Source organism: Carya illinoinensis, chromosome 1 (genome assembly GCF_018687715.1).
Source record: "Carya illinoinensis cultivar Pawnee chromosome 1, C.illinoinensisPawnee_v1, whole genome shotgun sequence".
NCBI lineage: Eukaryota > Viridiplantae > Streptophyta > Magnoliopsida > Fagales > Juglandaceae > Carya > Carya illinoinensis.
In genome coordinates, this window is record NC_056752.1 from 26,633,354 (window position 1) to 26,649,656 (window position 16,303).

Sequence of the window (16,303 nt, forward strand, 5' to 3'; positions counted from 1 at the left end):
AATATGACGCATCTGTTTTGACAGGCATCTTGATTTCACCAGTAAGGTATCCAATTTTCCCCCTTCCACGAATATACATTCGCACTGACTGTTACCACTGCAAGTAATTGGCTTCATTGAGACGAATATTTGTAATCTGGACAGAATGAGGCTTGGTATGGGTAGGTTTATGATTAGTGTTTGTCTCGATAAAGGAAAATGGTTCAAATGTATCAGACATGATGAAAGAAAGGGATTAGGAGAGTGAACAAAGTGGAGAAAAAATTAATAAGAGTTTAAAATTATGGCTGCTGGCAGGTTTAGAGGGTAAAAAAAAAATTAGAATGAGATACCCAGGTTTGGCTATGATACCATCTAGAAAAAACTGAACTTTACTTTTCTCATTAATTCAGAAAATAGATTTAGGTTTATATAGATTACAATGCTGAAATAGATAAGGAAAGAAATAACTAATTGATAAGTAATTGATAAGGAAAGAAATAAGTAAGGAAAGAAATAACTCCTAAAAAGGAAAAGATAAATCTCCTAAAGAACTCTCCTAAGATATTCACAAATTTACAACAAATTTCCTAAAATACATTCTGATCAAATCATCCAACACAGATTTATTCTCATTAAACTGATGCAAGACATATCCTCTCAGGATATAAACTATTAAGCTGCATCAGGAAATAGAATTAAAGGTGAAAAAAAATTTACCATGAGATACCCATGCTAAAACAGCATGTTTAATTTCTACTCAAAATCCCACTATCATCGTACTTGAAAACTAGATGATATACTGGGTGGTAAAGCAAATGGAATGCAAAATACGCTATAAAATGGTTACAAAACACAAAAGCCTTCCACTGCAATCAAAATTTAACAAGTAGTTCATCTATCTACATAAAATTTTGAATTTTTTATAGGTAAGTTTATCATCTACCTATCTAATATGAAACGAATAAAGCATACCCGTTGCCTCCTCAACAGCTAAATATGCAAGCTGGAGCAAAGCAGATTCATTGACACTTGACTCTTCTTTTGAAGGTTTTCTAATGACTCTTCTCTTTCTGTTCATCTGTTTTGCCTCTACTTGACCTTCTGAATTGAGATTAGAGATGTCAACATCTTTTTCAATCACAGACCAAACTCCCTGGGTGGTGGAACTGAAAAGCAAGAAGCAGTTCTCCTTCTTGTAGTCAAATAAGAGAACTGAAACTTTGGATATTGGCCATCCCTCTATGTTTGGAACATCTTTTGCTGCATCTAATTTTGTGGATATATCACATGCTTCCATGATTGTTCTCTCTGTAACTGAAAGCTGTTTCTCCAAGTCATCCAATTCAGTATCGTCAGATCTTTGCATGAGTTTCATATGCGCCAATAACGCCGGTTTCAGAATCACAACCAATTTGCAAAAGGCCTCAAACCCCAAGACTTCCAACTGCGGATGTCGTTTCCTTAGGTAGTAGTTGTACAGTAACACAATGGCATGCAGCTGATAGAAGTCAAATTCAAAAGCACAACAAACAGTTCAGAGTGAAGAATGACATATACATGCATATATCAATTTGCATGCATTGGTGGTGTATGTGACAGTGTAGGCATGCATAAAAGAACTTATAGCCTTTGTCCTTCACATATACCTGCAGAATATTTAGCTCAAATAGATTAAAAAGAAAGTGGATTCAAAGTTAAAATTGAGGACTGTTGCTCTTATATGAAGTTCACAATATAACACAAAAGTTGAGAGAGAGGAGAGAAAAGAAGGCTGTCAGAAAAGAAGAACATAAGAATTAGGGTTCTCAAGTTCTCCTACTGCATACTTACAAAGATCCTAGCCCACAAACTCAAAGTAGAAAAGAAAACATAACAAAGATCTTCAAAAGAACACTATTTATCTTCAAAACATCTTCCATTCCTTTCCAGCAATATACACCACATTAAACACAGGAATCATTCTCCATCTAGCAGCAACAATTTCCTTGCCTCAAAACCATGCCAACATGCAAGGAGATCCACAACTTCCTTAGGCATCACCCAATATAAACCTGGCCAACCAATAACCTCATTCCACAAAGACTTTGCCACCTCACAATGTAAGAAAAGATTATTTACAGATTCATCATCCTTCTTGCACAAGACACACCAATCAGCTATACACAAACCACATTTGCTAAGGTTATCCGTGGTCAATACTTTCCCTAGAGCAACCACCCAACCAAAGAACACCACCTTAGAAGGTACTTTCACACTCCAAATGCTTTTCCAGGGGAAAACACAGCCAGAATGACAATTAAGCACCTTATAAAAAGAACTTACTGAAAACCTGAAATTTCCAGCATGATCCCACAGTAGCCTGTCCTCTCTTCCTTGCATCACTTTTGAATTATAAATTCTTCCCAGAAAATCTGAAACAACATTCACTTCCCAGTCATTTACTTCTCTAATAAAGTCAACATTCCATAGAATATTATTATCCATACATTGAAGATAATCTGCCACAGCAACATTTTGACCCCTTGCAATCCTGTAAAGAGATGGAAAATCTGATTTAAGAGCTGATTCCCCACACCAAATGTCACGCCAAAAGAGAATCATCTTCCCTTCCCCCACCTTAAATTTAATATGCTTAGAAAACTCCCCCCAACCTGTCCTAATGCCCTTCCATAAACTCACCCTATACACTCCTCTAACTTCATTAGACCACCCACTCCCATATTTAACAGAAACAACATTCTTCCATAAAGCATCTCTCTCTTCATGATATCTCCAAAGCCATTTTTCAAGGAGCATTCATGAAGAAGACTCACCTTGAATAATCTTCTCTAATGCCATCTATGAAATTTGGTGGCTCCCACAATGAAGTAATGTCAACGCAAAGTATTACCTACAGGTATTGTTGAGTAAAGGCTCTAGTAATAATTGGTTAAAATGATTGTCCATGTGTATGGGGGGCCTCCAATAATTTATGCATAACACTTGGGTTACGAAGGAAAAGGTTTTAGTTCAAGGGGGACACAAGCTGGAGTTTAATTTGATGTGTTCATTGGTATATTCATGTGTTGTGCTGTGAATGGTTAAGTGGTAGAATTTCACATTGAATAGCAGAAATAAGTTGTTGATACAGCATTGTTACGCTCAAACCACTAGCTAAGCTTTTGGGATAAGGTAGTGAGCCAACATTTATCGAGCCCTCACAAAGAAGATTACCAAGTTGTTGTCTCTTGACTCACACAAAACCCCATCAAGATCTTATCTTTTTACATGTTGCCCAGCCAAACCAGAACAATACAAACGTAAAGACAACCCTTAGAGGCTATTGATGTTTGCATGATGGAATTAAGAAGTTTTAGATGTTTAGGTACAAGAAGCATTTTTTTGTTTTTTATTAGTAAAGAAGAACCTTATTAATGAGAAACGTAGGCCTAGCCACAAGAAGTATTGTTAAATAATAGGAAAAAAAAAATAATCGAGCTACATTACATTCAAGTGACACTATTCATCAAACCCAAACCCAATATAAAAGAGCTGAGTGTTTTTTTTTATACAAGTAACAGATTATATTAAAAAGACTAGGCATAGCCCAAGTACATAGGGGGTATACAAGAGTTTAAACCTAGTTAAGAGGAAGAAATAGAACCAAGAAAATCATGAAAATCTAGGTCATTGCAATCTACAACATTCACCCATAGGAACAAAGTTTTAACAAAGAACAATCTAATCTCTTGCAATATCGCTCCTTAGCTTCAAAAGTCCGATCATTTCATTCCTTCCATAGGCACCAAAGAATACATATAGGAACCATCTTCCATCGTCTAAAGACATCATCCCATAGCAATCTAGCGACCTCACAATGCAATAGAAGATGATCCACAGTCTCACCATTCTTTCTGCACATACAACACCGATCCACAACAATCATCCAGTATATCTATAAGTTATCCATAGTCAAAATCTTGACCAGAGAAGCTGTCTAAGTGAAAAAGATCACCTTAAGAGGCGCCTTATTTCTCCAAATACTTTTTCATGAAAAGCTATTCTGCTACAGATTTATGAGGGTCTTATAAAAGGAGTGGAGCGGACAGAAAAAGAGCCATTTCTAGTGGGTATCCACCACAACTTATCAATTCCCTAAGTGCTCAATCCCATGGCGTACAAGATTCTGAAAAAATCAGCAAAGCATCCAACTTCCCAATCATGGGCCGCCCTCATAAAGTTCACATTCCATTGGATTGAGCCACTGGACATCTCCATGAGGCTCGCCATTGATGCTTCCTATTCTCAAGCAATCCTGAAAATTATAGGGAATGTGTCCTTAAGGGCACAATCTCTGCACCATAAATCATGCCAGAATTTTATTCTAGATTAGTCACCCATCGAGATTATAGTGTGTCGAGCAAACAGCCCCCAAAATCTTCGTATGTGCTTCCAAACTCCCACTCCATACACCCCTCTTACCTCCCTAGTATCCCCCCCCCCCCCCCCCCCCCCCCCCTTTCTTTTTTCCTACACCCATACTTAATAAAATCAATCTCCAACTTCCATAAAGCTTCCCTCTCCATGTTATACTGCCATAACCATTTCCCAAGAGGAGCCCGATTGAATACCCTCAAGTTTCTAATTCCCAACCCACCAATAGAAATTGGGGAGTATACCTTATCCCACTTGACTAGGTGGAACTTAAACTCATCTCCCAACCCACTCCAAAGAAAATCATGCTAGAGTTTCTCTATTCAAATTGCCACACTTGCCGGAATTGGGAACAAAGAGAAGAAATGAGTTGGTAAATTGGACAAAATGCTATTGATTAGCATGGTCCTACCACCTTTTGACAAATAAAATCTCTTCCAATGTGCCCATTTGCATTCATTCTTTTCTATTACTTCATCCCATATAGATTTAGCCCTGAAGGAGGCCCCCCCAAAGGAAGGCCAAGGTATTTCATCGGAAATTAGGAGACCTTGCATCCAAGAATGTTGGCCAACCTTCAGTGACTGCAAACGTTTCCAACTGGAACCAACTCCGACTTGGATAGATTCACCTTCAATTCAGACACAACTTTGAAGCAAAGTAAGAGTGCCCTTAAAGAACAAATCTGATTTTGGTCTGCCATACAAAATATCAACTATCATCTACAAACAACAATTGAGAAATGTTAAGAATGCCTCGATTGGTGTCACCAATCGAAAATCTAGCCATAAAGCCATTGTCAACTATAGCGAACATCATTCTACTAAGCACCTCCATAACAATGACAAAGAGAAGTAGGGACAATGGATCACCCTTATCTTATAGACCACGTGAACTGGTAAAGAAACCGTCATTCACACAAAACCAAGAACCTCGAAGTCGAGATGCAAATGATGTCCTTGGAAAACTTACCAACGAGAAAAATTCCTAGAAAACCTTTATGAAATCATCATTCACCACCTCCCAACAAAATTGGAAGAAACCAATAGAGAAACCATATGGACCAGGTGCTTTGTCTTTGACCATCTTTCTCACTACTTCATAAACCTCTATCTCATCAAAGGGCCTCTCCAGCCAGGCAACGCTTTGCTGCTCAATGGTCTCAAATGCTAGTCCATCGAGTTTTGGCAGCCACACTACCTAATCGGTAAGCAATTGTTTAAAACAAAAAACCAGCAACATGCTCCCGAATAACTAGAAGCTCCGTTGACACAGCACCATCAATGTTTAACATCTCAATGGTGTCAATCCTCCTATGTGAATTGGCCACTCCATGGAAAAACTTCGTACTTCATACTTCGATCTCCTTCTTTCAACCACGATACCCAAGATTTTTGGAGCCATGAAATCTCCTCCAATAAGGTAACTCTCTCAAGTTCTGAAACTAATTCTGTATTTCGAGAGTGTTCCTCCATAGATAGTGCCCGACCCTCCTTTGTCCTCTCTACCTCCTATAACTACTCCAATAGAGACTTCTTCGGATCGCCTACATCTCAAAAAACTTGTGCATTCCATATCTTGAGATCTCTTTTTAAAACTTTCAGCTTACTTGCAAAAATGAAACTGGGGGTGCCATCACTGCCATGGATTAGATAGGAGGACCACCATTGCCTGACCCTTTCCACAAAGCCTTCAGTTTTCTGCCACATATTCTCAAACTTGTGAAATATCTATGCCCTCCACAAATACTTCTGCAATCCAACAAGATGGGAAATTGATCCAAACAGAGGCAAGTTAGTCTTTTCTGACATAACTCCAGATAATTCCCAATTCGAGGACTAAAAATCTGTCCAATGTAGACCACATTTGATTGTTTGGCTACGTGTATGCTCTGCGCATGAGAGGAATGTCCACCAAACCCAAATATAAAATCTGAGAACTCCGTCATTGTAGGCCGAAGCCTACTCGCTTCAGATCTCTCATTGGGGAACCTTAGATGTAAAACTTTTCCATCTAAATTATTTTTGGTTCTGTTCTTATGCAGGATCCTTTTTTTTTTGTACTCTTTTTTGCTGCATATTGATATATTTTAATTTTCCAAGGACATATGCTGCATCCCTCCTCTGGTTTCTAAATGTACTTGTGGAGAACATAAGCATAAATTATCACACTTAAAAAGTATAGCGTAGAAATATTGTTACTTATGCAGGATCCTAAAAGGATATTCTCATCAAACACAAATGACACTTCTGTTCATCAGTGATGCGATCAGCTTGATAAATATCTGCAAGTGTAGCCCCTTCTTTGTTGCTTTGTTTTACTGCTCTTTTTGTACAAGATTCTGTTGCCTGATGCTGCAATCATTCCCAGGTTCTCTTGTCAATTGCTAATGTTGCTGAACAGCATGAAGTGTGGGATTTTTTGAGTGTTTCCTTAAAGGTGTGCATCTTCTTGTATTTTTCACATGCATTCGTGCGCGCGCACATATTTGAATATCCTGCTGACATCTAAGGCCTCATTCACTTTCACAAAACTTTTTATCTCATTTAATCATTACAACTTTTCCAAATTCCCACAGAAAATAAAATAAACAATTCAACTTTTTCAAATCCCAATACAATAATAATATTAAAACAATATATTATCATAATATTTTATTCAACTTTCAACGTTAATCTCAATTCATTTTATCTCATCTCTGAAAACAAAAGAGACCTAAACAGTATAAAAAAACACTTTTCTTTTGTGAAGAATTACACTTTTAGAAAAGCTTCCTCGGTAATGAGTGTTGGGGGGATTTTCTCGGGGGCCTTGGGCCCAAGAATACGAGCCCAAACTAGGTGTCAAGAGGATCTCCCTTGAGCCCCTAAAGGCCCAGGAAGCCAACCCCAGTACCCAGGGGCCTAAACCCGCTAAGCATCTAGGTGGCCCGACTGAGGGCTCTCGACTTGAACAAGTCGAGTATGGGCATCAAATCAAGGACGAGGAGCGACCCTAGGAACGCAGGAGACTACCTAGATGAGGGAAGAAGGAAACACACCCTCTCGATGGGACTGAACTCTATAATGCAACACTAAAGAATCACGCCGCATTAAATGCACCTACCAACAAATCACGCCACATTAATTACCTCATCAGAGGGCCACACCGCATTGAATGAGACCTGGTGGAGAAGACCCCAAGAGGACACCACTCCACTCAGTAGCAGGTCATGGGTCTCTGACCCCGAACACAAGTAAAAAAACAACCCCCAAAGTCCGAAATTGGGGGGTTGGACTCTCTAAGCTTTGCTTGTAACAACTATTATTGAACTCTCTCTCTCTCTCTCTCGAATTCTACTAACTTAGGCATTAGAGGCTCCACCCGACCGCCACCCCAACTGCCGAACATCAGAGTTACTTTCGTGTTTGCAGGACAAGATCAGAAGGCCCAAGTTGCCAAGGGCCTAGCCCAAAGGCATATGAAACACGATGTCAACAATGAGAACCCTGGCAAGTATGTGGTTTTTCTTCTTGGTTTTTGCTTCACCTTGGTTGTTCCTGTGTCTAGGTTGTAATCGTTTTTAACGTGGTGGTAAGCAAATGTGTGCTGATGGTATTATCTGTTACGTCTCTGAATTGCTTGTTTTATCGTGTATGTGGACATTGTCTTGTCTATGATCTTTGTGGGTTTCGCAGATTTCTATCTCTCTTTGTATGAGTTATATGCGATTAGATCGGCCATGTGCAGGATTGGGGTATTATTGATTTTTCTCATCTGGGTATATGTTCTTAAATTTCCAGCATTTATTAAATGAGATTTTAATCGTTGATCCTCTTGCTTTGGATTTGGATTATCAGTGGAGGGTCAGAGAAACTTAGGACTACTTATAACAATTTTCTTTTTGCTGAATCATCCTCCTCCTCTTTCTTCTCATCCATAAATAGCAAAAAATAGATTACAGAGATACGAAATTCAAAATCTGACTTCCTACCTTAAAGGGATTCAAATCTTGGATAAGATATGTTTCCCATACTTATCTACCCAATCTAAATATTCAAATTACAAATCCTATAAATCCTATACAGCTGTACAAATCTGTCTACACCCAAACTACATAGATAAACATAGGAATTAATTAGATAAACATTCGAATTAATTTAAATAAATATAATCCACTAATAACCCCCCTCAAATTGATGCTAGTGTATCTACTAGCATCAATTTGCTAACTAGGAATTTATGCCTCTATCTAGTCATCGCCTTCGTGAATATATCAGCTACTTGAAGATTCGTAGAGATATGAGGAAGTATAATAGACTTAGCCTCATAGGCTTGACGAATATAGTGACAATCCACTTCAATATGTTTGGTATGCTCGTGAAATACTGGATTGGCAGCAATTTGAATGGCACTAGTGTTGTCACCATGAAGAGGAGTTGGCTTGTCTTGCGAAAAACCAATCTCTTGAAGAATGCCCCGCAACCACATCACCTCAGAGCAAGCTGCAGACATAGCTCTATATTCAGCTTCAATAGAAGATTTAGAAACACACTCTTGCTTCTTGCATTTCCAAGAAAGGAGTGAATCTCCAAGAAAGATGCACCAACCAGTTGTAGAACACCTAGAATCTGGGCAACCAGCCCAATCCGCATCACTATAAGCCATAAGTTGTAGAGAAGTGCCAGCAGGAAAAAATAACCCACGGTTAGGAGTCCCAATCAAATATCTAATAATACGAATAATAGCCACTAAATGCAAGTGTCAAGGTGTGTCCATAAATTTACTAACAATATGGACAGCATACGAGATATCCAGACGTGTGATAGTGAGGTAGATTAGACTCCCAACAAGCTTCCTATATAATGTAGGATCAGAAATTAAATCACCCTCATCCTTCCGATATTTCACGTTGACTTCCATAGGAGTATCAACTGAAGTCGTCTCCCCCAACCCAGCCAACTGAACAAGGTTCTGAGTGTATTTATGTTGATTAATAAATAACCCATGTGGCTGACTATGAACTTCCAGCCCCAAGAAATAAGTCAACAGTCCCAAATCTTTCATATGAAAGACCTTATGAAGATGCATCTGAACCCTTTGAATAAATTCAATATCAGATCCAGTAATAATAATATCGTCCACATAGACCAACAGGAAAACAAAACCAGAATCACTCTTATGAAGGAACAAAGAAGCATCATACTCACTCTGAGTGAATTGAAACTCAAGTAAGGTATTGCGGAACTTCTCAAACCAAGCTATGGGAGCTTGTTTTAGACCATACAATGATCTTTTCAGCTTACAAACATCATTAGCTGAGGAAAGTGACATACAAGAAGGAAGTTTCATATAAATGTCCTCTTTTAAATCACCATGAAAGAAAGCATTCTTTACATCCATCTGATGCAATTGCCAAGACTGAGAAATGGCAATGGCAAGAAGGAGACGAACAGTCGTCATCTTAGCAACAGGAGCAAACGTCTCCTCATAATCAATCCCATATTCTTGTCTATTTCCCAAGGCTACCAAGCGAGCTTTACATCTCTCAAGGGACCCATCTGATCTAAACTTCACAAAATACACCCACTTGCTACCAATAGGTGTCACAAAAGAAGGACAAGACACAATGTCCCAAGTGTCATTGGCCGCTAGTGCATCCATTTCTACTTGCATGGCATTCCTCCAACACTCATGTTCCATAGCCTGCTTATAAGAGAAGGGAATAGCAATAGAAGAAAGTGTAGCAATCATAGAAGAATAAGAGGAAAAACCATACCGATTTGGGCTTTGGAGACTCTAGAAGTATGCCAACGAGATGGTGGATCATAAGATGTGTCAAGGGATTGATCAGGAGCCACGGTTAGATGCTCAGAGGGGGCAGAAAGAGCGGTCAACTCTGCTGGATGAGGTGATTTAAGCCTGGTGTAAACACAACCAGGTTTAAATCGAGCGGAAGCTGGTGTAGAAGTTGTATTCTCATCTGAAAAATTTGGCAAAACACAAAAACTAGGAGGAATAGGGTCTAGATGAGTATGAAAAAATTGTTGTTTGTCAAAGAACACCACATTGCGAGAAACTCAAATGCATTTAGCCTAAGGATCATAACAAATAAATTTTGAAAAGAATTATACCCCAAAAAAGCACATTTGATTGATTGAGTAGAGAGTTTGTGTCTTTCGTGAGATGGAAGATGCACAAAACAAACACAACCAAATGAGTGCAATTGAGAATAGTCTGGGGAGTGCCCAAATAGCAAAGAATAAGGAGAAACATAGTCTAATACTGGAGTAAGTAATCTATTAATTAAATATACAGCAGTAAACAAAGTTTCACACCAAAAACAAGAGGGCACATCCGAATCAATTAGGAGAGCCCGGACCATATCAAGAAGATGACGATTCTTTCTTTCAGTTACTCCATTTTGTTGTGGAGTATATGGACAAGAACGTTGAGAAATAATTACTTGATCTTGAAGGAACGTTTGAAACTCATTAGATATATATTCTCCTCCTGAATCGGAGCAAAGAACCTTAGGAGTGGCAGAAAATTGATTAGTGAGATAAGCCAAGAAACGCTTGAATACTGGAAATACTTCATTCTTAGTACAAAGAAAGTAAATCCACGTAAAACGAGTATAATCATCAATAAACGTCACAAAATATTTATAACAATCATGAGATTCAATCGGGGCAATACCCCATACATCACTATGAATAACATCAAAGGCACGAGTGGCATGAGATCCTTTTGAAGGAAAAGGCAAAACTTTACTTTTAGCTAGCTTACATGTATCACAATCAAAATTTAATTGATCAAGAGAATAGAGCTATTTATTGCCAATTAAACCGGAAGATAACAACTTATGAAGTATGTGAGAATTGGGATGGCCCAAATGCCTATGCCAATCCTTCACACTCAAAGTACCAACATTACAAGAAAACGAAGATAAGGACTTTGACTCAACAGATTTTGAATCTAAACATAAAGGAAACAACCGACCCTCTTTAGGACCCCTCGCGATCATCTTCCCAGTCACCTAATCCTGTACAAGACATCCAAAAGAAGTGAATGACACCCTACAATTGTTGTCAACTAATTGGCCAATAGAAATCAGATTAGTATTTAATGAAGGAGACAACAAAACATTTTTCAAGGAAGGAGAAATATCACCTATGGCAGTGATAGGTAGGGCACTACCATCTACCATGTGAATTTTTAGTGGACCAGCATACGGTGAGATATTAACAAGAGAGTGAGAGGCACTTGTCATATGGTTGGTGGCACCGGAATCAAAATACCAAGGTTTAGAGGCAGATTTGGTTTTACCTGAAATACCAAAAGCTGAAAGAGCTGAGATGATCATTTGTTGTACCATTTCTGGTGTAATAGAGGTGGGATTTTGAGAAGTGGAAGCTGGAACATGAGAGGAAGTGGCCAAGGTAGAACTAGCAGCACTAGTAGCCTAGCAGCAGCTGAATAGGCAGTTTCTTGGCGACGTGGAGGACGTATCGGGCAATCCTTGATGATATGTCCTTGCTTCTTGCAATAGTTGCAAGTTTTCTTAGAGCAATTTGCAGCTATATGCCCATAACCTTTGCAACTATAGCATTGAGCAGTGCTCAAATCCCTCCCTTTGATTTTTCCTTGAGCTGCATATGCCACAGGAGCTGGAGTAGCTTGTTCCATGGCTGTTTGAGTCATCAATCTTTGCTCCTCTCGCAATATTTCTCCCAAACACATATCAAGTGGAGGCACAGGATCTCGGTTCATCTGATTAGCACGAATAAATTCAAATTCAGGCCTTAGTTTCATAAGAAACTGTGCCTGCATACTTGCTTCATGAACAGCTCGAATATCGGCCAAACTTGTTGCTGGAATTGATGTGTATACAATATCTGTATACTCAGCCCACAAGTTACAAAAACCAGAATAAAACTCCTCCACAGAGAGAGCTCCTTGAGAGAAATTCGACATCTCTAGTTCGAGTTGAAATCTCCTAGCTGCATTATTCTGAGTATACAGCCGCTTGAGATGATTCCACATATCACAAGCATTCTTGGATGAGCGTAAATTCAAGATAATATGGGGATCAACAGATCCAAGAATCCAAGACATGACTCGAGCATCCTTGCTTTCCCAAGAAGCCCGCTGATCTTTGTCATCTGGTGCCACACTACTCCCATTAATATGACCCCAAAGTTCCTTCCCTTTCACCAAAAGTTGAAACTGAAAAGACCACGCAGCATAATTCTTTCCATTGAATCGAACCAGAAGAGAATCTCCAATTTCAGAAGACATGATAGACAAGAAACCCTAGCTGCAACCCTTGAGACTAGAGAAAATAGCCACAACTCTGGAAACAGAAAAACCCTAACTGAAAAAAAAAAAAAATCTTAGAATCAGAAAAAAAACACTAGGACCTAGGATTCTAAACCTTGCTGTGATACCATAACAATTTTCTTTTTGCTGAATCATCCTCCTCCTCTTTCTTCTCATCCATAAATAGCAAAAACTAGATTACAAAGATACGAAATTCAAAATCTGACTTCCTACCTTAACGGGATTCAAATCTTGGATAAGATATGTTTTCCATACTTATCTAAATTCGAAATCTGACTTCCTATCTTAAAGGGATTCAAATCTTGGATAAGATATGTTTCCCATACTTATCTACCCAATCTACATATTCAAATTACAAATCCTATATAGCTGTACAAATCTGTCTACACCCAAACTACATAGATAAACATAGGAATTAATTAGATAAACATTCGAATTAATTTAAATAACTATAATCCACTAATAACTCATAGAGAGACGAGTTCAACTTTGGGAACAGAAGTGTAGAAGGAGAGATGAACAATCTTGAAGCTGAGAAAGTGGGAGATGGAAAACCCAAAACCATGCCTCCAGTAAGTGTCATGACTAGGCTTATACTCATCATGGTTTGGAGAAAAGCTGATCAAAAACCTCAACACATACTCCAGTTTAATAGGCCTCCTTGTAAATTTGATGTTTTGCATTATGATGTAAACAATGTAATATGTAGTATGCAGTGTATTGCGTGTGTGTTGATGTCCATTACTATTTATTTTATTTTATAAAAATTTGAATGGGCAATAAAAAGTTTAAAAATGCCTATAAAAATATTCATTATATAAAAAATAATGAAAAATGATAACCACACATCACTTTTCACAACACTTTACACAATTATGTTTTAAAATGAGGGCTAGTTTTGTAAAATATCTAAATAAATACCCTCATTTTAAAACATGTGTCGTGAAATGTGTTGTGTGGATATCATTACTCATAAATAATAAGCATAAAGGCCTATTAAAAAAAAAAAAAAACCTTTTAAAAAGTGTTAAAAAGATTAAAAACAAATAAAAAAGCCCAAGTAATAAACCTGGATAGCCGGGTTTAAATCTTCCCAAATCTGGATATCCGACCGGGTAAACCCAGCCAAAACTAGGGCAGATATCCACCTGCTTTTCAAAACTTGGATATGGATCCTGGTATTGCCAGGTACCGAGATCCGTATCCGGATCTACAGGGTTAATGCGTGTTGGTCAATTAAGATGACAAACTAGAAGTCAAGTTTTATAAGTCAAACATGCCATGAACAAAAGTATTAATGTTTCAAATTTTATATCAATATTATGCTTATTTTTAGAAAAACCTTATGTTTATTATGTTTATGGTGTTTGTGGATCACGGTCTCACGCACTAATCCCTACATGCTTCTTAATGAGTCTTTGACTCATTTTATTTTTATTTTATGTTTTTAAGCACCCAGGTGAAGAAGACGACCAGGATGAGCAGGCAAGCCAGGCTTAAACAGGGCAGCCTAGTATTACTTAGATCTCTACATCCTTAGTTTATTTATATCTGAGTTAGCATATATTTTATTTTATTTTACTCATTAATAAGTCTTTGACTCATTTTATTTTTATTTTATGTTTTTAACCACCTAGGTGAAGAAGACAACCAGGATCAACAGGAGGGCCAGGCTTAGACGAAGCAGCCTAGTATTACTTAGATCTATGCATCCTTAGTTTGATTAATATATGAGTTAGGATTTATTTTATTTTTTGAATTCAAAACTCTGAGTATGTCCTTATTTGAAGACTTTATTCATTTAAGAACTCTTATTACAAAATAAAGAGATGTTTTATTTACTTATGCAAGTCTCACCTGAATTCAATTATGAAAATACGTGACATCCCTAGCCTACGGGAATGGGTGTTACAAATCATCCCTATAAGTTCTAATTGGTGAACTTATGATGCAGATACCTGATTCCCAAAAGAGCCATTATGTGATATAGATTATAATGATCAGTCCTCCTGAAATTAGGATTCGTTTCTTGTAACAAATATTTAATTTCAGCAAAGCATATATCAAAGATTGATTCTTAGTATCCAAGTTTTGAGTCTATGAAGTTCAATCTTTTTAATTCATGTTCTGAAGGGCTAGCAACAGTACGCAGAAAACTCTCTCCACTAAGAAACCAGTGGAAAAAGTATGGAGCCTCTCTCAACATAACCATGTTTCGAACAAAATAATGGCATTGTTTAAACCACCAATCGAACCATGGAAAAAAGAGACGCATAACATAGATGAAGCACCTGTTTTGCGACTGATTGCTGTAGGGACTGCGATGGAGTGCCCTGCAGAAAAGATTTAGCCGGAAGCATTGGCTCAACCAAGTACTCTAAGAAGGCCTGAACAGCATCCTCAGCTGGACATATATCCGATTCAACCATCTCTCCTACAGGATCAATGAATTCTTCAATATGAGTTCCCTTTTATTTTTTTAGATTTTATACATCAGGCACTGTCAAACAATCTCAACGCCAAAAAAAAAATTCTAAAACTAACCTCAAATTCTATTATAAAAAGCAACCAAAATTAAAATTCTAAAAAAAAAAAAAAAAAAAAGCCCTAGGAGTGGGAGGAAGCCAAATAAGTACATACAGCTCGGAAAGTTAGGGTTTAAGGGTTGAAAAAAAAGATGAAAAGATGAAGAGGGACAGCAAATGAGAGTGAAAGTACAGCTAAAAAAGTTTACTTGCCACCATCAAATCTGTGTGCAGAAGGTAGTGCCGTACTGAAAAGTGATGGATGGAGGAACAAAAAGTATGAGATTTTTTCACCAACCTTATTCACAGGCTTCTCTTCTGTGTGGTTGTTTGGTTTGGACGTAGAAGGGCGCGAAGCAAGCGACCCATGCCAATCCCGCGCCTTTAGCATAAGTGTTTTGTTATGTGTGCAGTAATACACGAATCAATAATTTTTTTATTTAAAAAAATATTAAAAAAATTTTAAGAAAAGAATAAAATCTCATATTTTATAAAAATTATTTTTATTTTCAATTCACTTCATTTTATTAAATATATGCTTTACATATCAATATCTGTGCATGAATTAGCACATAAAATATATTTGTAAGTTTTCCTTCGCATAATCGACAGTATATTTTACTTTTTCTAGTTAATTTAAAAATTAATTGTTATTAAAAATGAGGGTTAATGATAAGATGGGATAAGAAATTTTTAAAATCTCTTGTAATATTATTCATATTTTTAAATTTTAAATATTTAATTTTTTATCTAATCATTATAATCTTTATAAATTTTAAAATAAAATATAAAAATCAATATAATTTTTCAAATTTCAAAAAAACAATAATAGTCAAATAATTTTTTAATTTTTTAATATTTTTACTCAATTATTTTCTCTCTTTTCCCAAAACCTGATAACACATTTAACTCAATTTATTTCGTTATTGTTCATAAATTATTTCATTAATATTCACATAATTATGAAATGGAAAAACCTTCGAGGCCGATCGGGTATAACTTTCATTTTCACACCCAACAGTGAAAAATAAACACGTCGATAGTTTATAGAGATTACAATA

General features: G+C 37.2%; 1 protein-coding gene across 6 annotated transcripts in view; it reads right to left on the reverse strand.

Moving 5' to 3' along the window:
• The window catches only part of LOC122314231, a 69,415-nt gene extending 53,765 nt beyond the window's left edge, over positions 1–15,650 (reverse strand). For 2 of the 6 annotated variants that reach the window (XM_043129731.1, XM_043129702.1), the window contains exons 1-3: positions 15,452–15,593; positions 15,009–15,151; positions 955–1,480 (exon numbers count right to left, since the gene is read on the reverse strand). In XM_043129731.1, the coding sequence (XP_042985665.1) occupies positions 955–1,480; positions 15,009–15,151; positions 15,452–15,461 (679 nt within the window). In that variant the 5' untranslated portion in view covers positions 15,462–15,593. Of the gene's footprint in view, positions 1–954; positions 1,481–10,153; positions 12,752–15,008; positions 15,152–15,435 lie in introns of those variants that run through there. The other 4 variants (XM_043129709.1, XM_043129717.1, XM_043129724.1 and 1 more) reach the window with 4 other exon arrangements.
• Positions 15,651–16,303: the final 653 nt, after the last annotated feature.